The 25,466-nt window shown below is 35.0% G+C and overlaps 1 protein-coding gene across 1 annotated transcript in view; it reads right to left on the bottom strand.

Annotated features, from left to right (window-relative positions):
- Window positions 1–3,112: 3,112 nt before the first annotated feature.
- The window catches only part of LOC149799955 (uncharacterized), an 85,995-nt gene continuing 63,641 nt past the window's right edge, over window positions 3,113–25,466 (bottom strand). Inside the window, exons 7-11 of the mRNA XM_089958321.1 lie at window positions 25,309–25,371; window positions 23,113–23,250; window positions 18,446–18,527; window positions 6,031–7,095; window positions 3,113–5,128 (exon numbers count right to left, since the gene is read on the bottom strand). Of these exons, the coding sequence (XP_089814447.1) occupies window positions 4,215–5,128; window positions 6,031–7,095; window positions 18,446–18,527; window positions 23,113–23,250; window positions 25,309–25,371 (2,262 nt within the window). The 3' untranslated portion in view covers window positions 3,113–4,214. The remainder of the gene's footprint in view (window positions 5,129–6,030; window positions 7,096–18,445; window positions 18,528–23,112; window positions 23,251–25,308; window positions 25,372–25,466) is intronic.

The raw sequence follows: 25,466 nt of genomic DNA, 5'->3' as shown, positions 1-25,466 counted from the left end.
GAAACAAAAAAAAAGAATTCCAGCTTTTATTCCTGTAGAATAGTCGTGCAAAATTTTGTCCCTCAACGCTTTTTTTGATTTTCTGTTTGTTTGATTGTTTTGTATCTGTTTTGAGTTTTCCATTGAAAAAATACTCATTTAGAGTCGAATTCGCTTAAGGTAAATATAAACTAGTTCTGCACTATTCGTTGTCAATTTATTACATACATATATTTGCAGTTAGAATCTCTCGTCGTCAGACTACAACCATTGTCTTATCTCGCTGACCGACATAACTGTGCCACTGTGAGCATTAGTATCCAGTTTTATTACGCAACAGCTTTTAGTGCCAGTTCTCTATGACAACAATTACACATGCGCAAGGGAAGACATTGTTCCCAGTATTGATTTTATTAGGATCTAAATACATGAAACTTAAGCAAACACTGCACTGTTGGGTATATTCAGTTCTATATCATCTTTTATTGCCGCTGCATCAGAATCTTGAATGAAATCGATTAGAAACCCCAACCGATTCATATACACAATTCGGCCCACGTAGTCCGTGTCTCCTGTCCTTGTTGGACTTTTGTTTCTCATTCGAATTTCCAAATTTTGATTTCCAACAAGGCCATCTGGAAACGGACCATGGGGTAGTTCTGTTCCTTTCCTTCACAGTTAACGACTACGTTTGATTGACTTGACTGGTTTGAGTAATGCCATTTTCTGGGACAATCGCTGGTCAAGTTGCAGAGATTATTTTGTAATTTATCTGGTCGTAAAGAGCAGAAACCTTTTTTCACCGAAGTACTCAGAAAACCACAGACCACTGGCCAATTAATTTTGTTTCATTATAATAATGCCCTTAGCACAAAAACAAACTTTGCAAGCGCGGTTTTTCTGTATTTGACTGAAGATGTCTTGCTAATCAAGGTTTTTGTTCAAACATTGCCAAAAGGAGAGAACTTGCTCCGCCGCCATCTACAAAAGGAAAAAAGTGAGGACTGTGATGGTCTAGAAAAGACAGCGGTGAACCTCCTCACTCATCTGTTCCCGATTTTGCAAAAATTTACATAGAAAAAGACAAGGATGCTGAGCCGCACAAGTCAAACACAGGCGCAGAAGATACAATAGACGTTACAAAAACTGCTTGTGAAACGGGGTCCATTGATAATTATAATGCACTTAAAACTGCGGTAGACAAGCTACACTACAGTAAGATTGGAGAGAAAAGAACCAGTTTGCTGGCACTACCATGTCACTAGTGAAAAGAAAATAAAATAAATGTTAAATTTATAAGCCTATAGCTGCTAAGTAGTATTTTACAGCTAATGCGTTGTCCAGCTGGATGAAAATGGAATTTTCCAAAAATATTCTGTGGACAAAGAAAGAATCCCTTCAAGTTGACCATTTACGTATTAACATTAGAAGATGAAGGAGATTTTATCACGGTTTGATTTTATCACGGTTATCGTGTATATGTTGCAATTGAGAAATTAAGGGATTATCCCACTACTGTTACTGAGGAGGAAAACCCAAAGTTTAAGGGCACAAGAGGCTTTACTGATTGTTTTCTTTCTCAAGCAAAATGTACTGGCACCGAGAATTAGAATCTCTATATCTCAAAAAGTACAGCGAGACCTGGAGGAAACACTGTTGCACAAAATGTACGGGAATTACGCTGGAGGAGGAGGAATTTCGAATTACTATATCAGAAGATTATTGAAAGAGTCGGGACAAGAGGTTTGGGTTAGGGGCAAGCGCCATTTAACTAGCGTATTGACATGTCTGGAGTCTGGCAGTTTGTTACCAGCCGTGATAATATTTTCGAGAAAACGAGTATTAAAGAATCTAATGATCCCAAAGGAAGCTACAGTGAAATCCAGGAAACATACTTGATTGGCGACACATCATACTGGAATATATGGATGAAGTTTGGAAACCACACACGTTCTAGTGTTAGATGAATTCCGTGATGCAGTTATAACAATCAAAGAAAAACCGTGAACTACAATGGCAGTTGTCCCCAGTGGATGCACAAGCAAACTGTGGCCGCTAAACGTGTATTTAAATAAACCATTCAAGGGAATGCTCGTGGAAAAATGGTCAACCTAAACGAAAGACCAGATTTCCAAAATCGTTTCAGCCTTGGAGGCTGGCGAGGAGACAACAATAAAACCCAATTCCCTCAAAGCAGCAGCTAATTTTCTAGATTATTGAGGCTATTTAAGATGCAGAGAAGTAAAAAGGAAATGATATAATCGGCAGCTGAAATAATTTTGTAGGCAGAACCATTGAATAAGTAAAGAACATGCATCTCCACTGGAAAGTTTCTGTTTGCAGTACATACCGATCTGCCTTAGATCTGAGACCAAAAAGTCTAAAATCCGAAACAAAATCGGATTCCGACAACGGGGTGAATTTTGGGTGGAAAAAAAATCGGGTCTAAAAATGAGATTTTCCCTTCTGTATTTTGTAGTGCACCTAGAACTTCCAGATTAATTGATATCATTGTAGAGCTACATCTGTCTACCTTTCTATAATATCACCCACTTTAGTGTATCTTACATGACCTTGACGCTATAGAGCTTGGCAGTAGGCTACTACCTCCTGCCACGTAAAGTCGTCGCGAAGCGTTAACGAGTTGAAAAGAAATCGGGATTTCTAGAGAGCTAATTTTAGTAGTGTCAACATTAAATTTTGGAGTCACACATATTGTGATAATTTCTTCATCATTCTGGTAATTCTTTTGAGCAATATTGCACAGTCAGTAAATGAGCAAGTAGAGACAGTGTTGAAGTATGGAATCGGAAAAGAAACTGGTATCATCTTGGTTCTAAAAAATATTTATGATGATCTTTTTTAAAATGGAGGAACATTCTCTTTGAGCGAAAGAAAATCAAGGAAGACGTGTAAATATAAAACACACCGACTGAAGAAACGAGAAAATATCTTGTTGATTTAAGTTAAGAAATTACGTAAATTTTGAACATAAAACAAATGATCTTCTGAAAATCTTCAAATGATTCTCAGTCTTACAAAGTAATACAAACATACGTAATACAATAACATATTCTTGTAAATAACCAAAGGAATTACATTTTTGTTTCTTCTTTTTAATCCAAATATTTTACAAAGCGGCATTGGTCAGAATGATATTGACAACCTCCCATTTGGTCACCATACTGGCATACATGAGACGTGTCAAACATGTGATTAAAGGTTCATAAATATAATTATATTTGTAATATTAGAAACTGATCTGTGATAAATACAATTATTGTTTAAATACATTAATACTTTTTGAAATTACTTTGTCATGAAAAATGAAAATATCATTTTTATATCATTAAGTTCTTTACAAGATTAGTCAGGAACTTCCATACATTTCTTGCCACAGAAACTACCGAAGTACTAGTTCAGTGAAAGAGTAGTTTTGGTACATACCATAACAATACCGGGTTAAATCGGTGTACTGGTGATACTTCTGCAGCTTATCAAATACTGCACTTGATGGTTTTGGCACATGTATAAAGACAGTCTATACAGAAACATAAGATATGAAGAAAGGAGTTCTTGAAAAATGGTCATGGTACACCTAATAAAGACAAATTTAACTTCAGATTAACACCTTTGTAAAAATTGGACAAGAAAACATTTCCCTACCACTTTAGTTTTCTCCAAATTGGAAACTTGCCATTCGTACACACCATTAATTATTGATGAAATGAAAACCTATTTGCCGATATTACAAGAGAAATCAGTATGTTGTATATCTAAAGACAACGGGTTGATGTGGGCTCATTTACTAAAATTAAAATAAACATTAATTGTTGTTCTACAATTTAATAGTAATACAGCTTAACCAAAGTCTATTAAGCCCTATGAGGTTTTGAGCATGTTCGCTTTCGGTTTATAATGGATTACACTTTTAGGCCGACCTCGTCCAAAAATGTCCATATACTTTATCATTGATTTTGCCGTATGTATTTCTTGGAGCGTCTGAATAGTGATCTTCGAATAAATATGAATGTACGAGAATCCAAAATAAAGGGAATAATCACATTGTAAAAATATGTATAATCAGATTCGAATAAAATGACACCCATTACTGAAATAGTCGGAAGTAAAGGTTACATGGTCTGCATGAGTTGTTCAATAATCACAATCATCACTCAATTTCATTTTAAAAATGAAGCGTATTGAAAGATTTGGTCCAGAACAAATACTTAAATTTAGGATTTGTCACTCAAACGCTGTAATAACTCTTCCATCCTATTAAAACCATCCTTAATGTTCGTATTCAGGTTGCGTTCAACGCTTGCAATAATTTCGTTCGTGTTTTGTTCAACGCTTGTAATGCGTTCGTTCATGTTTTGTTCAACCCTTGTCATGCGTTCGTTCATGTTTTGTTCAACCCTTGTAATGTGTTCGTTCAGGTTTTGTTCAACCCTTGTAATGTGTTCGTTCGTGTTTTGCTCAACGTTTGTAATTTGCTTGTTCGTGTTTTCTTCACTCCTCGTTAAGCGTTTGTTCATGTTTTCGTCCATGTTCTGCTCTACCCTTATTAAGCGATCATTCACATTCTCTAAGGTGTTGACCTTCACTTGCAGTTCGCCTAAGTATGATCCGTGCTGCAAAAGTACCTCTGCATGACTGTTGATACATTGTTTAACTGCTTCGGATGCTGTTTCCTGCCGTCGATAGATTTCCTCAAACGTTGTGTCCTGCTGTGGCAACTGTCTAGGAGGAAAACATTTGAACCTTTTCATTGCTAATCCAAGTTTCTCCAAGATAGGTTCGATAGGAGTGATGAAACAGGTACATCCTGTAGAGGATCCGCCGATAATCATTCCAACTGCTTTTAGATGTCGAGTGTTTCCACCTACACAAAGGAAAACCAATGCCCCCGAGTCACCCTCGAATGCAAAGTTAAACATGTTCACTCCCATCTGACCTAGCATGACCGGAAAGCAGTAATTGCCCCATGTATTGATCTGTCGAACACATCCCCCCTTCCAATCAAGATAGCCTTGTGTTATGCCTGTTGTGCACCCAAACTTGATCACGTGATATTTCCTATGACGAGGCTCTATGTCGTGCAGAATGTCTCCACTGTTGAAGAGCATGGGATTTTCCTCTGTGAAACCTATAATTATAAATAATTTATTTGACCTGACTGGTTTGTTCCGAATAAGAAATATATCTCATCACATTCATAACGTAGTATATATTTGCCCTCATATTGTTATTTACAATTAGAACATTTTTTTTCATTTAAAGTCATGACATAAATGCTGGAGGCATTCCCATCATTCACATCTATCCCAAATATTTGAAATGGTATTCGATATGAGGAATATTTTTAATTTCTTTCCTTTTGCCTGATTAGCAAAATAGTTTAACTGATTTATAGCATAGTTGCTACTTTTATATTGTTAACTTAGACTGATTTACGCCTATTTATTATATTAAAATCCCATACCATATTGTAGACCATCCTTTAAAAGAATTTCTTAAATCAAGATGACCATAAATATATGGATGATTGATGAAAAGTCTGATGAAGGCATGGTTGGTTCGTTAAATATGAACAATTTAAGCGTTCCAGATAACCCTAGTTTCTAGATGCAAAATACCGTATTAAACAGAGTGCAGATTTTACTCCAAATCTGACATGAACACCAAAAACAGTAAAGGGGATCCTGACAGTGTTTGCATTGAACATATGAGAAAGAGAGAGGAATGGGTCCTAAATGTATTTAAAATATTTATATGCTAGATCTAATGACATGTGAATACAATACTGGATTGATAGTGCTAATCGAAAGTTAAGTTCTAAATGTGCAAAGATAAAGAATGGAAAAAAACCCCAAACAATTTAGAGTATAAAGCATTCAGCCCGTGGACATCGGGTTGGACAAACCTCTACTAGAGGAACATAAGTGGCATTGACGACAGAGATATAAATTGTTTATGTGTTGATATGCAAATGTTGCAATTAAGGTTGATAATACTTTCAAGGATGTTTTATACATTTTGTTTACTTACCAACATCTTCAAAATCACCCTTAGGAAAACCTCCTGTAATCGGATTTCTTTCATCATCAGTAATTTCGATGAGAGCTGCATCAACAGACGGTGTAGTATTGTCTCCAGCATCCAGAGCTATAGCATGTACTCTCCCAAAAGGTTTGGAACCCTGTACTGGAATAGGCTGGTATATTTCTATTTGTATATTTCCTTGTGGATGGTCATCTTCAAACGTCCTCTTCTCTCTATCACTGCCTGTGTAATTTTGAATCCAAATATCTGGTACGACAACATGAGCAGCTGTTAGGCATCCGATTTTCCCATCAGGCAGATCTACAAATCCGCCCAGACTCCCAATCTTGTATTGTGTTGCTATGCAACAGCCCATCCTTAGTTTTTGGTGGTATTCCATTGCATCGTGACCTCCAAAATATAAAAATTCTCCTTCTCTGACATCCGTAACTATTCCATCAATATCTTTTGGGAACATATCTTCCCCTACCGGTATGATTCCTTTCACTGGAACATAGAAAACTATACATGTGTCCATTTCAACTTTCATTTCTTTCCTTGCGTAACCGCGTGCTTTAATGGAGCATGGTCTAATTATGCTCAGGTTACTATGTTTCTTCATAAGACTTTCAGCGTGTGTCTCAATACAGTTATTCACATGAGCGATATCCTCCGACCTGACACTTTTGGTACCATGATTTTCAAAAATAGTTCTTTCTTCATCGTTAGGTACATACTTGTGTCGAATGACAATTTCGTAATCAGTAAAATATTTTGTCATTTCTTCCTCCTTCATTGTGCATTTCTGGTGTTTAAGAGTGACAACAAAGACAGGAGTGTGAGGATGTTCTGGTCTATATCCGCACCAGACGCCTACAGACTCAGACGTCTCTCTCCATAGCAGATTGGACATTTCATTTAGGATCAGCTTTAGACCCTTGTAATATATATCTTGTTTCATTGCTGCCTCTATGATTCTTCGTTTTGGAATAATTGTGTTTCTTATCATTTCTACTACCTCCTGAACATTGCTTTTGATAGCCTCGAGAATGTTATCTTCATCTTGCAAGTCTGAAATGAAAAGGTACGTTGGTTACAATAGCACACAATGGTCTATTTAGGCAGGTCTAGGACATGTAAAGTTTTTCTGCATGAAACTCTCTTACTTTATTTTCATGCAATTTGTCCATATATCTCTCTCTCTATTCATCAGTCTATCTATCGAGCTATCCATCTCTTCTGTATGATGATAAATCAACACTTTATAAATGCTCTAACAAACGTTATATATGAAGCTATAATTCAAAAATACTAAAGAAACACATTAAATATGAAGTAAAAGAGCAATGTGTTGAATTCATCTATTTTCATGAGAGTCATTTATTTGTAGTTTTGTGGAACATGCTTTTATCTGGTACTTAAATTCATGGTTTAGGCAATGTGTTCTTTTGTTTCCATAGAGGTATAAGCGCCTGTTGGGTCTTTAAAGCCAACAACACAGAAACCAGTGAAGTCACAAAATTTGTACCGATATTATATCTTTAGAGATTTAGAAACTAATAGTGACTAGGTGAAATAGGCCTTCATCAATGCATAAATGTGTGACTCCAGTAAGCTATACATTTCATCCATAACTCAATGAAGCCGGAAAAGGTCTTCAGAAGTAAAATTGTATTATTCCCATAAATCTTGATTTTATTTGATTCAAGGATCTAGTTGCATACAATCGTTGAAACATACTGAATATACTTACTGCACAGTCTCAAACTCAGGACTAACATATTTATGAAAGACTTTCAATTTAAATTTAGAACGTCACGAGCTACTTCATCTGAAAATCTTGTTGACTGTTGTCAACATCTTCTCCAATGACTCTGTCATGTGTGACACTTACACTTCAGAGAGCTGGTAATATAAGGCAATTTCGTTCTTCCTGCAACTAATTTAGGCAGTAGACCCAAGCCTGCATTACTTTTTCATGTATTAAGATTCATTCCATTCCATTTAGACGAATATTATGAATTCATTCATTTTTGTGGGAAACAATTTTCATTCTTTTGCAAATAACCACATTTTCATGGGTATTTAACTTGTTGGATTGAGGAAGGGTTCCTATTGTTTCATATAAGGATCATTATTTTTTGATTCTTAAATTCCAGGTTTGTACCAAACATCAAATAAATGAACATGATACCAAACGAAAAATTGTACATTGAGATTTTTAAAACAAATAGGACATACGATAAATTACTTTGTAGCTGAGTTAGGGAGAATTCTATGTCATCAGCATAGAGATGTTTGGATCTAATGTCATATATGGATATAAAAAGATAGACCATAAATACATGAAAGCCAGGTCCATGATTGAACAGTGCTGTAAAATGTGACCATGACCTCATGGTTAAAAACTTGAAAAGGCATGTTGAAGAACGAAATGTCTGAAGTTCATAATGTTTCAGCCTAAAAAACAACATTCAAGGTGTTTAGGAAATATAAGCAAATTATTAATAAAAAACACTGTAATGCCAGTTTCCGTTGATTGTGACAATAACCTAAGGGCAATGGAGTGAAAGTAATTGTCATAGAAAGAATTGTTTGCTTTGTGATGATCTATTCACAGTATCAACACAATCTTCATAATGGGATACATACTATATAAATGAAAAAGTGTGAACCAAAATATGAATGCGAACTTTCTCTGACTGTGATCTTGACCACAATATTAAAAGGACCAGCAAGCACTTTGCAGATAGTGTTTCTTTTGCTTCATAATGATTGAACCAAAGTATGTACGAATCCACCAAGGAATGTTTGGAACATAATCTAGTTAAACAACTTTAGTCAAAACCTTAATGACAAAAGTATGGCCTTGACTCAAAGATTCAAAGGTAAGCAAAATTGTCAGAGAATAAGCTGTATTAGGGTAATGCGAATATATTAGTGATTGTAGGAAATATATGCAAATTAAAAATTTAACCAAAACCATTGATGAGAATGATGCAGAACAAGTTATGTGTTTTCTCAGTAATGTAGTAGAGACCAAAAGAGTCACTAGGATATCTCCTTGTGGAATAAAGTATTGCACAAGGTACGCAACGGAGAATACTTGGTTACGTATATTCCACTATGATACGATTTAAATGACTTTACATTTTTGTACCCCAGTCAGCAAAGTTTATTTTATACAGAAGCTTTTTGTGCGCTACCAGGTGAAAAACTATCATGAAATTTAACAAGACTGTGTCTACTAGTTTATCTTCATCTCAGACCTTTACCCATTTATCTATCATTAAAATTAAAAGGTTTAGCATGATTGGTTTGACCTGAACTCTGATTGTGGCGGAAAAGACTGTAACGTTGTTATCACACTAATTTGGAAACTGTAGGTATAATTGAAATAAGTATAAACTTAATATCACTCTTTGATCCATTTTTAAAATGTAGAAAACTTAGCTAACTCGCCCATGTTGCGGCACAGCCCATATTAAATGCTAGGATTGTTAAATATGCAATGATATCTGCAATTAATGGACCAGTAGTCTTGAAAAAGCTTTTTTTGGCTCTGCCCTTTGCCTTGGATGAATTCGCATAGTAAAATCTAAAGCACTGTGCAGGCAGTACAATAAAAGTCAAAACATTTTGTCATTAAATTTTTATTGAAGAAATATATTTGTCAGTTTCAGGCACACGTTGCTACTTTTGGTAAGAAAGGAATTTTTCATATTGAATTCTGATTACGAACACAATAAACCGAAAATTAGAAACAAGCGACAATATTGGATCTGAGATCGATATTATGGGTAAGAATTTCAGAAGGATGTTTTATTCTAATGCTGTTGGCCAAATATGTTAAGAAAGCAACTGTTTCACAAGTTCTCAAATTTTGTTTATCTTTCCTCGATATTTGATGACAAATCTGCATCATTTGTCCAACACTTACATACCATTATACAGGAATTTTTTTGCCGAACTTGGTCAAAGTTTCTTTAGTAGTGAATGAGAAAACCGTATTTAAATGTTTCTCTATTGTATGCAGTGGCAACCGTATTCGATGATAAACCGTGCTGGTTGTATATTTGTACAACTTTGAAAGTTATTCATGCCACAAAACACGTAATTAAATTTTTTAATACTTTTAGCAGCAATCAAATGGTACAATTGGATGGCACATTGGCATTAATGGGCGTCATTTATAGCAAATTGAAATATGTTGATTCTAGGATGTGTTCATAATATTTTTTTCATATATATATATATATATATATATATATATATATATATATATATATATATATATATATATATATATATATATATATATATATACGGAATTTTTGTGAATTCGTAAATATTATTCGAAGTATTCAAAAGAGTGGAATAATATTTGTTTTCTCTACTTTTCTAAATGAAAATATGGATTCAAATTGAGGAATGTTTGCGAATTTATAATGTATTTTCCTTTATTATGAATTTATAATGTATTTTCCTTTATTATGGCTTTTTATGCATTTTATGCAGTTGATATCGCATTTTACTTTCTTAATGTTAATAAATCTTGCTGGAAAATGGAATATAACAATCTGAATCTTTTTTTTGACAGCGTGTATATGTTCAGTGTGAATGTATTAATCTACAGTATATAAATGTCACATTATAATGACTAATGTATGAAATTTTGTTTTATAAGCAAATAAAACTTTTTAAATCTGTGTCAGCATGTTGTCTGTAGTTTGTATCAAATAGAGTACATATCTCTCATGATTACTCTTTCTGTCCGATGATTGCATCGGGAATTCAGGGACATGGGAACAATGAATCCTCTTGACTGAATGAACACAGTGATTGAATAAATATTTCATACGAAAGGAAATTGTCTTTTATTTGTAAATAGACTTGCAGACAAAAACATATAAGTACAGTATCTTAAAAAGCTCAAGATAAGTTATATTTTAAACAGAATAACTTGATCACTTTAAGAACAAGCAGAGGTTTCACATTCCAATTACATAATTTTTATGAACTGAGTCAAATTTGTCAGGTTATTGTTTCATGTAAAATGTTGCAATGAATGCTGCTTGCATTTTCAGTGCTATTATTAATTTAAAACGTACTTGTAAAGGCAGCGTGCCCATGCTGCCTTTTTGTTTAAATATTTCCCAGACCTGGAACATTTCACCCCTATCTTCTTTAAGTAAGGAGGGTATCGCTAACGTTATATTGCATTATAATAATAACATTGATAGAGAACATTAACTACCGGGTACAATGAATTTTTTGAACTTCTGTATGGCCTATAAACATATTTCACTATTGTTACGACTCTAAGCTAAATGCAAAGAGTTTTGTAAAATTCAACAAATACTTTATTTCCCTATAATACAAAGTGAAAATTTAAAAAGAACGTACAGTATTGTGAATTAAATTCCAAAAGTCTTTAAATTCTATTCAAAAGTCCAAACATAGATTACTCCCAATTAATTCAGATTTTGAATGTGCTGATATACCAATAACCTGGAATAGTGTTCATGTGCTAGCAGTCTTGATGTATCATAATGATATAATCCAAAATGTCTTTAAATGAATTGACAATAATCCAAAGCTGTGATTTGTTGGTAAGTCAAAAAGCACTTTATAATTCCAACGAATAAATAAATCCTCTCAAATTAAAACTGAACGAAATTAAAGAAATGATTCCACATGTCAGATGTCTAATATAAACAACCCTACTATAACATTATAATTCACAAGAAGAGGACCAGGAAGAGAATCAAAGTTCATTTGCAGAACATTATAAGTTGACAACACGATCAGGTCCTATACTTAAATTTTGATAAAGAACATGGCAAACATCAGGGACAACACGAATTCCTGAGCGGAAAACAATTGTCCTAGACTCAAATCCAAATAAACATGTTTACCTACAAATATAAATAATCTTAATATATAATCTACAATCATAGACAAAAGGTAGTGAAGTTGTTTAGAAAAAAAGACATTAGTCAGGCAGGCCCAAACTCTACCATCAATTATGGACATAGGTTAATCACATAATACAAGAAAAATATACATAACACTATCGCGAGCAATTCTCATCTAGAGAAAAAGACATAGTAAGACAAAGCCTTTAGATCGTGTACTTTCTGATGAATTGTAAGTTAGTATTGGTTAGGGTAGACAATCTTCTTGAGAAAGAATCTTGTGTACATAAGGCATAATTGACTAGGATAGACACTGTGTACTGGAGAGTAACCAATATATATTGGAGAGAGATTACTGTGTAAAAAAGACAGTTGGCTAAAATAGATGTATATCATAGGGAGAGACATTATTGTGTACGTAAGACATAGTTGCTTACGACAGATATTGTATATTGGAGAGAGAGTATTATTACATAAAAAAAACAGTTTGAGATCCCCCAAATTCTTTTCATTGATGTTTCTACCATTTTAATTACATTCCTTTGCCTTAAGATTTTTGTAGATTTAGTTTCTAACTAATTATGACTGAGACTACTGTGAATAATCTAAGGTTTGCAGTTTCACCAGTCATTGTTAAAGGTGAAAGCAATGGATGAACAAACATATATACATGAGAATTAGTGGGTAAATGAAAGAGTAGACATGAGAATGAATAAATGAATGTACGAGCAGAGAGACAAACAGGAGAATTACAAAACGAATACTTGAATTAAAACAAATGAGGGTAAATAAGAAACCATTGCTAGCGCGTAGGATTATGTTATCAAAAAAGCATATTCAATTTATTAACATAATGACACTTCCAGTTGCAAACGAACATTGTAGATAAAGTGAAACTAGGAAGTGAAATGAAACCAGGAAGGGAAATGGAACAAGGAAGTGAAATACATTTACAAAGAATGAACAGATACTCCTTTTGAACTGGGTTCAATTTGTATTTTATTAAACTGAGTAAATAAAAGGGTTCTCTTTTAGCTCAAGGCCGTCAAGTGGGCAGTTTAAATCTTTAACATATTCATCATATTACACACTCTCATGACTCATAGTAAATCCTCATCCCACGCCATCTTATAAGTAGCGAATATCTAGCTCATGTTAGCCTGCATACTCCCTTCATTCTTTTTTGTTCCTTTTTGCCCATTTCACTATCATGTCAAAGTATTAGTACTCCCTACTCTTTTCGGTATCTCACTAGCTTAACCATAGCTTGATTTTCTATGTCATTGTGGTAATCCCTACTGATATCACCAAATGTATCCCATTATCTTACCCTATCTGATTTTAATCCATTAATCCAAGGCTGCAAAATGAACAGATAAACTTTGATACTGTGTAATGCAGCACTAAACTAATTCAAGCTTTATAATAAATGCTGGCAGATAGATTTTACTTTAGAGGCCATCAATAAACTATAAACAAAGAAAATAAACTTTCCTTGAGGACAACCTCTTGCTAATCCAAATTGATGGAACAATCAGTTAAATAAAAACAATTATTAAACAATCCTCTCAAATTAGATGGAAGCGATATTCAACACCACACCTAGCACAATACTACAATAGGCTACAAGCAGATGCATCGAAAGTGCCGAGCATTCTGTATATAGAGAATAATATATACTCTTACATCAACTACTAATTGGGAGGACTGTGTGCTGCAGTTTTAATATAAGTCGTAAGAAGACGAACAGCAGACTGAAATAGCTGGTTGATATCCTGCCTAAGGAGGCATTCTGCGTTTCAGCAATGTACGCAACACTTGTTGCTGAGCAGCAGGGAGGGTGAACAGACCACTTGCTGAAAGGTTTATTTATGAAAAATAAAACTTCATACGAAAAAAAAAAAGAAAAATATAAGCTTAATAACGTAAAACCGAAGTCTGTAACTAAAAATCGAGAGTTTCTGTAATTGGTTAGCTCATTTTGTTACTTCATTTTTGTCGTTCGTGTTTTTCTAAATTTTAAAGCGTGTTTTGTTTACCCGCTGGACACTCATTTTTTGTCGCACCCTCCCTGCTGCTGTGTGGGTGTGGAGTAAATAAATCATTATTATATCAGTCTCTCAACCAAAGATTTTATCAAGACCTATACGATATTGCGATCGAGGATCATGTAAATTTATCGTGATAAATCCGTGTGGGGTAGATTGTGCTTTTGAAAAGACGTTTTTGAACTAAACCAAGTCTGATGAATATTTCTTAAAGTATGTGTATCAACTCCATTAAACACAACTAAATTATTACAGTTATCTCTGATCACTTTAGGTATTTGTGTATATCGATGAATAACATATATAACATCGGTGTTTTTGTGTCTGCCTCGAGAAAATATCCGTGCTGGATTAGATTGTTTGTCCAGCATCACATCGTCGTATACTACGAGATTATTACTAAATCCATCGAGGTCATCTACAGATTGGGTATCATCAATATCGGAGATAAAATCAATAATATCATTGCCGTCCTCGTCCAACAATTTTGCATTTTCATAAAAATCTTTAAGCACATCGTAGCATCTCTGATAATATATCGATGGCGCCGCTATATATGATTTATCCCACTTGAGCCATCTCATTATCAAATTAAGCAGTAACTGTGTTTTACCCGATCCGGATGGACCTATTATTATCATTCGGATGAAATTCGGTAATGCTGAAATATGTTTTACTAGCTCTTGCTTTCGTGTCGCTGAGAAATCAATGACTTCCTTGTTGTACAAATATAATAAATAATATGAATTCATATTGCGTCCGATGCAAAGCATCCACCACCAACAGTGGATTAACAACAAAAATAACAAAAAATAAAAAGCGTGTACTTACAGGTAAAAAAATAATAAAAAGCGTACACTTACAGGTAAGTGTGTAAAATGTGGTACAAGCAAATACAAATTTATCTCCCTTGACATGTCAAGGAAAACAGGTGGTGATATCGCTGCTTCATTAGGAATATTACCATGAGCTCCATGGACTAAATATCCAGGAGAAAAACATCTTCATGGATATAAGTATTGTGGTCCTGGAACTCGGCTTGATATTTGACTTGACGAGCGAGATCAACCAAGACCTGGAGAGTATCCAATAAATGCAATTGACCAAGCATGTCACGTTCATGATGTAGCGTATAAAAATAAGGATTTACAATAACGACATATTGCAGATGTGAAGTTGATTCACTCGTTAAATTCCATAAAAAATAAATCTCTCAGAGAATCATTAGCTAACTGGTTGGTAAGATCTGCCATGAAAGGTAAACTGGTATTAGGGGCCGGTAATTAATCAACCGATTATCATTATTATTATAGTGAAATCGATTTATTACAACCCAAGAGGATACTGGAGGGGTATAGCAGCGATTAGTACACTCACTGATGCAGTAAATGTTACACGTTCTGTTGCTGCAAATTGGTTAGCACGACAGGCAATATGGTAAATTTATCTATCACCACCTAAAAAATTCAGTATGCACATTTTGATGTGAGCACTCGTAATGAAGTTCATCAGGCAGATATTTTATTTTCACCACACGATACTATTAAAATTGGTAGACGTCAATTACGTTATATATAAATACGCATTGACTGTCGTTGACGTTGCAAATTGGTATAAAGAAGCAGAACCACTCTCAACTAAAGCAGCAACTGAAGTTGCATATGCGTTTGAACGAATTTATCAACGAGGATTCGGAAGACAAGGTAGTATGCTATAGCCACAATTACTACAGGTTGATCCTGGCAAGGAATTTCTTGGAGCAGTGGCATCTCTGATGAAAAAACATAACGTCAAAATGAAACGAGGACATACTGCAATTCATCGTGATCAGGGAATTTTTGAACGATTTAATTGAACACCTGCTGCGTGGTTATTTGGATATCAGTATGCGAAGGAAATAATTCAGAAAGATATGAGATCTCGTGAATGGGTTGCAAGACTGCCAAGTGTGATAGCTGCATTAAATAATGAAATTACTCCTGCAATTTCTATGAAACCAATCAAGGCAGTTACAAAAACATATACCAATAACGACATGATTTTGCAAAACAACCAGGACTAGGTAATGTGACTGTGAAATATTTATTCGAACCTGGTGAACTTGAAGGTGGCAAAAAAGAGCGATTGATCCTATTTGGAGTATTACAACACATAACATTTCGAGCGTGGTAAGATCCAAGGGCAGATCTGCAATCTACAGATTAGGTTCAACTGCTCCTCAGCTTGTATTTGTAAGCGAGCAATTAGAAGTAATTCCTGAAGACACACAATTACCACCGCATTCACTTTTGTAAACTTGCACCTAGACGTCGATTACACTCAAGACATGTCACCATGACATTTTTGCGTGTATGACCCAAACATTTATATTAATTCTGTCTACAGTAATCTGTCTTGGATTATTATTTGAATATAGCCACAACACTACTGTGTTACAGCTCGAACAATGATTATTTTGCTGTTGTTTCAGCGTCGTGATAAATTCAACATCGAGATCAAAGTAACGTTTATATTTTTGTCACATTGTTTGTAACCAACCAAGTTTGTTCTTACTACATCATTATCAATAACATTATCGCTATTACCAGCAGTTTCTGTAAAGTCTATAATAACCCTCCCCAGCTGAGATATTCTTTTGACTCAAAACACTGCGAGATAAACTAAATTTGACCATTCGATTCGATCATCAACAATCCAAATATTACTATCAGAAATAATTAATCCTTGAGAAGAATGAATAGTTATAGCATATACTAGAGTCCAAGGAGTTTTGTCCATCGTTAACGCGCTGTCAACAGCACTGACAGGAACTAAAACAGTATCATTTAGTACTAGATTTTATTTCTCTGATGATCCTGGTTATATCAACTTCAATATTCTTTCGTCGCATATCTGCTGGTAATAACGTAAAAGTACGGGCAGATTCGAACATTTTTCTTTATGTAATATAAATAATTTTTGTTGAGGTGTATCAGGAACTATCTTTCTGCTTGCAACTATCAAATCATCTGGTCTCCATAAAATCCAAACATTGTTAGTAGGAGTTTCTGAAATTATTTCACGCATTATTTCACACTGAATTTTATTTGGTTGAAGTCTGATTAATTTCTTAAACTCTCTTAATTCTGGATCAAGTGCTCTATGATCATCATTTATTTCCTCATAATAATCTACAAAATTCCTCAGCCATTTATGTGGAGACAATCCAACAAAAGGTGGCGGTTGACTATGATCACCGCACATTATTACAACATTTTTTTTTCAACAACCAATCAAGAAATATTTTTAACGTTTCTAGCGGCACTGTACATATTTCATCACAAATAACATTCAGTGGAATATATCTTTCATCCATTCGTTCAGGAGTCTGTGTATCTCCCTACATTCGAAAGAAGCTATGATAAGTATGAGATTTAACTCTTCATTCGTTCATTTCTCTGGCGAGTCTATGTGTTAGTGTGAAAACAACCATATCGACATAGTTTGAAGAACTCTGACGAAATAACTCAATCACACATGCTGTTTTACCAGAACCTCTCGGTCCATTAAGATAAACAGTCTTATGTCTTGCGCCTGTATCATATATCGATGGTGCTGATGATAATTTTGATATCTGATTATTTTTGTAATAAATATCCTTGATTTTAACGGCGACAGATTCAGAATAATTAAATATATTTTCTTGTTTTAATCTCCATTCGCCCCATGATGCATAAGCGCCTATATGTAATTTTTCTAACAATCTGCATGTGTTTTATTGATATAAAATGACTCTGTAGCAACTCTAACGGCAAATTCAGAAAATGTGTTTATCATTGATAATAAATTTATCAAAACATATGCAATCATTGAAGATCTTAAACGAGTAAACTGCGGTGACTCACCATCAGTATAACTCACTATTTAGTTACATTTGGCAAGAAAACTGTTTCTCGACTTATAAACATTTCTCTTCGTTGTGTCAGCATTTAGAAAATCTAGGTTAGCATCATCTATAATTAATCTTGTACAATGTCGTTTATGAATCAAAGTCATTTATACTCAACTAATGAACTTTACTGGCTGATGCTTATTTGCGAAGAAGGGCATTGTGTTCTGTAAGCTTGTAATGCTCTCGATTGAATGGGTTTAAAATCAAAAGTTATGAACTTTTATTTTATTTTGGGGGAATGTTATGCATCCTGTGGGCACCAAAGAGGGGATTATATATTATAGTACGTATTTTAAAATACGAACTGGGATGAATTAATGGATGTGTAAATGTTTTAATGCCGTATTTCTACTTTAAATTTCATGATGTGCTCTTATGTAACAATCAGTACTTTTGTATATCAGCATATCTATTTGATATACCTGTTTGGAACAAATTTGTCCAATTATAAATTTATTACAAACAACTATGGTGATGAGACTCTAAGTCATATATATCTTACGATATCACAGAGTTGACATTACCTGGTTTGCCATCTTCAGAATACTTTGGTTCCTGTGCAGATCGAAGCAGATATGTCTCTACACTTGACTGCCTTTTATCTAACTGGATAACAAAGAGAAGGAAACAGTTGTAATCTAGAGTGCAACTTAAATCCACACAAAAACAATGCTCTAAAATACTATCATGGACTCAGAGCACATGCAATTATGGGCAACTACATTTGACCAAATTTCCATGACATATACTGATAAATGTTTCAAGACTGGATTAGGTACTGACTCGTTTGTGTATGGAAATTGTCAAGGTTATATAACTGTAAGTAAATATGGGCTGTGTATTGTCTGATTATGGTCATTTTGTAATTCTATATGGTATTGTCTTAGTGAATGTACAGCCACTCTCTGACTTACTGACATAGCGGACAACACATCCACATAAATGTCATTGATAACGACAGATTCTTCACCATTAATAAAAAAGATGAGAGTTACTGCAGTCCTTGAAATATTTGTATGCTTCACTGAATTTGTTCTAGTTTGTTCTTTTAACCGGGCCACATCGAGGGAAATTTGAAAAGGATTGAGCATGTTATAAACCAACTCGTTAGTCCTCTCTGATTTACAATGTTCAGGGTCCATCACAACACCGTCAAAGAACGTATTCATGAGAGCAGTTTCTTCCTGATTGGAAATCTGGGAAGTTTGAAACAACAAACAAAAAACAAACAAAAAAAAAAAAAACAACCCCATACTTTGAATCAGCATCGGTGGATATGGAGTAATCTTGACTGCAGGTGCCTGAATAAAGTTCATTATTGTACGATCCGGTGTATCAAATACCTAATAACAACCACGTGTAGATATCAGTGATCTTCAGCTATTTTGTGCCCGATCTCTCATTCTGGTTCTTTAAAAAAGAAATTGTGAGTTAGTAGCTGCATACAACAACAAAAAATCAGTCAGGACTTAGCGCTGATATCGCATGATCCGGATCATCCAGATTACCGATTATTTTCACTCAACTTTCTGAACTATTTATCTGTTGTTATTTGGCTGGTGCCATTTTGATAATATATAAGAACCAACTAAGGCTATCACATTAACACGTGGACAAGACGTTGTTTCGTATTAGTCCTGTAAATGATTATAATATCTGCCCTCAGCCTAAAGACCGATCCGGTGGCCTAGTGGTTAGAGCGTCCGTCTCGGATGCGGGAGGTCGCGGGTTCGATTCCCGGCCGAGTCATAAAAAGACATAAAAATGGTACTAACAGATGTCTCGCTAGACGCTCTGCATTTTGAGGCTAGTGTCAGGATAATGTGACTGGGGCATCATGTTAAATGCATGTGAAATGATGCCCCACTGCTAGACATCACTACAAACTGCCATACTGCAGACGTCGTAGCAATATGACTGAACAATTGTTAGATCTATATTAAAAATCAAAATCACACACACACCCTCATTTTAAACAATATATAAAGTGCATGTCAATATGAAGTAGCACTATACCTACGTCATACTGAAAATGACTAAAATGCATGACAAAAATCTCCATTTCGAAAGTATTTAACAAATGCTGATGCCAGTGGCAAATGGAAAGCTAAATGCAGTGCCAAACTATTCCCTACAGAGATTTCATACAATGTGGTTGCAACGACGCAGTGAACAACCACTTGAAACATAAACAAATCTCTTCAAAGTGTGGTTAATGAGCATGCTGTCCCTGGAAAACCCTGGAAAAAGTACTTAGCCAACAGCTATTTGTTTTATTATTCAAATGATAAGCATGATCCACTATGTCCTCATATACGTGGCAGTGGTGTAGAGAAAGGCTAGTCTTCATGTGTACTTGTGATCTCGGACTATTTGTTATAATTGAGGGAGTATATTCAAAAGTTTTGGTGCCGACGTAATCGCCCCACACAAAGTGCAAGGAACAGCAACACTTTTAAAACATGATAACTGTCTGCTACGAGCTAATAAAAGCTGACCTTAAAAACACATTTAGCACGCAGACAGATGCATTCCTTACAAGTGACTATGGGATGAGTCTTGCAACATAAGTCTATATAATAGGAACGGTTCACTTTGTGAATACAAGCTGGGGTTTAAATTCTTCAACTGGTATCACTTTGCATATCACTCTGAAGTCTCATTCAGTTCATGGGCGGTTTTCATACATCGGTTATTCATACATGAATCATAAATGTGTATCAGCCGCCTCTGAAATTCATTTGTACAGCAGGTGTCTGCTTCTTTACGATGGTGATGTGTAGTTTTTACCTCTACAGCACAGAATAAGCGTGTAATGGATTTAACTCCCCACAATAACGCACAGAGACACGAAAAGTTTATGATCTGTATGTGTAGCACTGTCAATAGTTGAAATGCATATTTTATCCACATATAATGGTTATGTCATTTTCAAAGAACTGGTTTTTATGTTTTAATTAAAAAGCTAGTATTATATGTATAATGAACGCAGGCAGTTTACATGTATGTTCTTCCTTCCACGGAGAAAACATTTGCATATGTATACAAAAGTATTTAACAACACGAGAACTAAACAACGGTGAGATTGCTCGACTGTCTCTCACAAGTGTACAAACCAATATTATGCACAAGACCTAATGGCTATGAAATTTAGTACTTATGGCCAAGAGGACACAACTGATGCCAGATACTAGATCTTAGTAAAACTGGCAAAACATGTTATATTGAAATGTGTGCACACAGTGTTCTTCCAATTGTCCACAAAAATCAGTAAAGAAGAACAAATACAGTTTTCCACCAGGTTTTTTTGAAGGAACAAAGTGTAAATGAGGTCAATAAATAAACGAAATAACTTGGTGGCATGTACTGAAATGAACATCAACGCAAAATTTGTGGTAAAAGCTGTCCTAGCTGTTTTGGATAAGACATCATAAATGCATTTTTCATTTTTTCGTTTAGAGGTTGTGTGATTGCATGGGGAAGACACTGGAAACAATTAGAGTCACTTGGAGGCACTCATTCTCTACTGACCGAAACTAATTTCAAGGAATTCACATTAAGATCGGTTCTTCCTTTAAATTGCCGAGTGTTGAAACCATCTCAGACATTACTCACCATTAAAAAGATTATCAAATTAGCTACTGCTTTGTAGATGCATTAGATGTCAGAGCGGAAATAGTTTCATTTAGGACCAACAAAACTTTCTAACAAGTTACCTGGTGGAAACCCCATGCTGAATAGTGTTTGCGTTCTAGAGGAGTAAAATTTGATTTTCAAGATGGCTGCCATGATGACCATGCTGTATATCAGGATGGAAACGATTCCATCCAGACCAAAAATACATTTTGACAAGTACAATATTGAGATGACCAGTCATCTAGAAGACGTGGCCATAAGAAGATTTTCAAGATGGTCATTTTGGTGACCATTTTACAAAAATAAATCAAATTGTGACCCGTTTCATTTGCAACTAACTAAACATCATAAGAAGTCTTTCAGTGCAAAACCGTGCTGATATTAGCATTCACGCAGAAGTAGTCATACAAGATGTCCAAGATGAACATAATGGTAGCAATACTGGATGTCTGATCAGTATTATTTCATTTAGGACCAAACAGACCTCATAAGAAGTCGCATAGTAAAAACTTATTATTATCCATTTAGCAGAAATTGCGATAACAAGACTTTGAAGGTGGCTATTCTGGTAGCTATATTAGATGTCCAAACAGCAACAATTTCATTGAGGACAAACTCGAAAGCATAAGATGACCTCTGGAGAAAACTCCGTTCAGGAGGAGAAGAAATAACACGATTGTCAGGTTGATTGCTTTAGCAGCCATATGGATATCAGAGCGGCATAAGTTCGTATTTAGAATCGTCTTGACCATGGGATGTACTGTGTGTTGAAACATTTGTTGCTAACGTTCCGGGTAGTTTAGGAGGAGCAATTATAACACACTTTTATTGATGGATCGATGAAAGATGGAAAGAACTTCATCCCATATGCTCTCCTGGTCTAAGACCACGAGAGCAGTGGTTCCCAACCTTTCGAGTATAAGTACCCCTTCTTAACTTCCCAAACGTTATCGCAGACCACACATGCTAATAGTTGTATTAGGCTCCTTTTGGATAATCCCGCATACCCACGGGGCTCCGTGGTCCACATGTTAGGAATCACAGCACTAGAGCTAAACATCAATTTTGTTCAACAAAGTCCTTAAATTTTACATTTCCCCTAAATACGTCATATACGTAAATCTTTCCCTAGTCTTGAGTACTTTTCAAAATGTCTGAAGAGACAATGCAAGTGAAAACTAAGAGCTCTTTAAAATAATTCACAAACAGAACATTTTACACTCTGAGTTAGACCTAACTGTATATTGTTCAGATTGGATGGGTATTCTTTAATATATCAAAACACATCATATAGTTCTACGAGAGCGTATCATCTCAGTTAAATAAAATAAGCATTTTAATATGCTTGCACAAAATATGCAAACACGACGGCTGCATATCTTGACATCACGAGAAATGTCCGACTTTCTCTTGTTTAAGCCAGAATGAAAGGATTAAACAAGTAAGACTTATTCCAATGTATTTGTTTGCTTTTCTGTGGCAAATCTGAACCTCAATCAAACACATGCGACGTTATAACATTCGTTTTATAACAATTTTACACCCAAACACTTACAAAAATTGAAGAATCGTGGCACTCAGTGTCTGTAGGTAGATTTTGTGGGTGTAACGGTGTCGGAGATTTGCTTGGAGTGCTTTGCGGAGAATCAGACATACTTCGTAAGTCCACAATAGTAGAAGTCTCTGAGATGTCCTGTAAGAGAAAATTATCATGACATACATAGGTGTGTTCAAGACGAACATCCATAATCCTCAGTCGTGTGATGCAATTCAGACCCATTTGTTGTCCGATTTAAACGTTAAAACAAGAATTCCTCAAACGGACTGACACCTTACCTTTTATTTTTGTTTATAGGAATACACGATAAGACCATTTCCTCTTATTAACTCCTGAGTGCTGCAACCAACTCCAACATTTTCAAGCAATAACAATATGCTCATAATAATATGCTGCTATTGAATGACATTTTAGCACTTTTTCTATTTAGGATTATCAATATATCTTAAGACGTCTTCTGGTGATATGACTTAATTTCCTTAAATTAGTAACAATAGTAAACACTTACAAAATGGCCGTGTGGGTCATACTAGACGTCAGATGAACAATACAACCAGCATTACAAGTCCTCTTGTAAAAGCTATATGCCGCGATAACCATTAGTTAAGAGTAATAAGATTTAAAATTTGGCGGTATTGAGAAGTCATTTATTAATTACCACATATTGATAAGATCATCGATTCAAGAGGAATAACGATAACAAGATTTTTAGAGATGAATGCTCTGATAGCCTTACTGGATGAACAACACACACCATTTTCATTTAGATTTAACTAGACATCGCTAGACGTCTTTTAGTTAAAAATCCTTGTAAATATTACCTTTGGTTGAGCAGGATTAGTAATATGAAGTTATTCAAGGTGGCTTCTGTGATATCTATATTGAACATCAGATCTTGTGTTGTTTTTTCCCCATTTATGACCAGTTAGACATCACACAAAATCTTTGTTTTCACGAACATCCATTCATGACTAGCAGCGATAAGAATATTTGTAATATGGTCTCTTAGGCGGCCATATTTGACATTTGATATACCATTGGATATTTCATCTTGAGCGAACGATACATTAAAAGACGTTTTACGGTATAATGCCAGAATAAGGGATAATAAAATGGTGATCACGAATGGACGACTGACAACGGAAAACATACTGTCCCAAAAGCTCTCCTGGTCCATGACCACAGGAGTTAAAACTTCATATGTTTTCAAAAAAATCCTTATATTTTATATTCCCCCAAAATGCCTGCTATACAATAAACCATTTCCCTTAATCAGCAAGTAAAAACTCTGATCTCTAGAAAAGAAGTTTTTAACTGGTCATTTTAATCCCTGGTCTGGAAGGGACTGCATTATGGTTAGATTGGACGGGTAGTCTAGAACATCTCAAAGTACGAGCGTATCTCATCGGGTTGAATGTTAATTATCAACACATTAATCAAGCCTTTAAAATGTGACAAACGTCCAAATGACCAATACTTATTCAGATTCTATTCAAGTTTATGAATCTAACGGAACAAATCTTTTTACACTTATCAAGGGCGATCATTATAAATATAAATAAGCCCGTGTGGGCACGAGAACGTAGAATTAGCCTGCATCATCTCCCAAACTGACGTAGTGACTCAATAATTAGCATGCCAGATTTGTGTAAAAATGGGAAAGATTTAAATACTACCGTTGGATTAACCCAAACTGAATAAATTGGTGTGGACTAGAGCAAGTCACTTTATTCCAAGTGCCTCGGCAAGAAAGAAAATATTTGTGTTTCTGTATGAATGAACATTAAACTAAACTGAACAATTCAGCTGTGCACAGAACATCATCTCCTTTTACTGTAGCACAGTGTGCTATGGTCGAATTTACCACAGAACTATGGACTATATCCAAAGAAACAACAATACGCTGAAATCTGTTGGATGATCTGCTTATAATTATATGGGTTACGGTAACCTGAATGCATTAAAATACATTTGTGCGTATTGTTAACGTGTTTGCACAAAATATGCAAATACAATGCTTAGGTCAAACGTATGAGAAATGTTTGGATTTCTTTTCATGCAGTATATATTTAATGCTTACACAAAGTAGTCTCTATTGGCAACACATTGTACTGTGGAAAATTTGACATTTAATCAAGTAGATGCTATATTTGAATACTAGTTAGTAAAGGATATCTATTCCTTGGCACTTACAGTAATTTCTGAGTCTCCGGACACACTGTCTACATCAGAAAATTCATTAGGCCCAGAGGACATCTAAAATGCAAAAATATAAAATGTACGGTTGTGTAAACTCAGCCGATGCAAATCTTTGGGAACTCTGCAATTCCAGTGTTTTTCCATTCGGTACA

This window comes from Sinohyriopsis cumingii, chromosome 5 (genome assembly GCF_028554795.1).
Source record: "Sinohyriopsis cumingii isolate HCF-2022 chromosome 5, ASM2855479v2, whole genome shotgun sequence".
NCBI classification, from domain to species: Eukaryota; Metazoa; Mollusca; class Bivalvia; order Unionida; family Unionidae; genus Sinohyriopsis; species Sinohyriopsis cumingii.
This window is presented reverse-complemented; position numbering and strand designations above follow the sequence as displayed.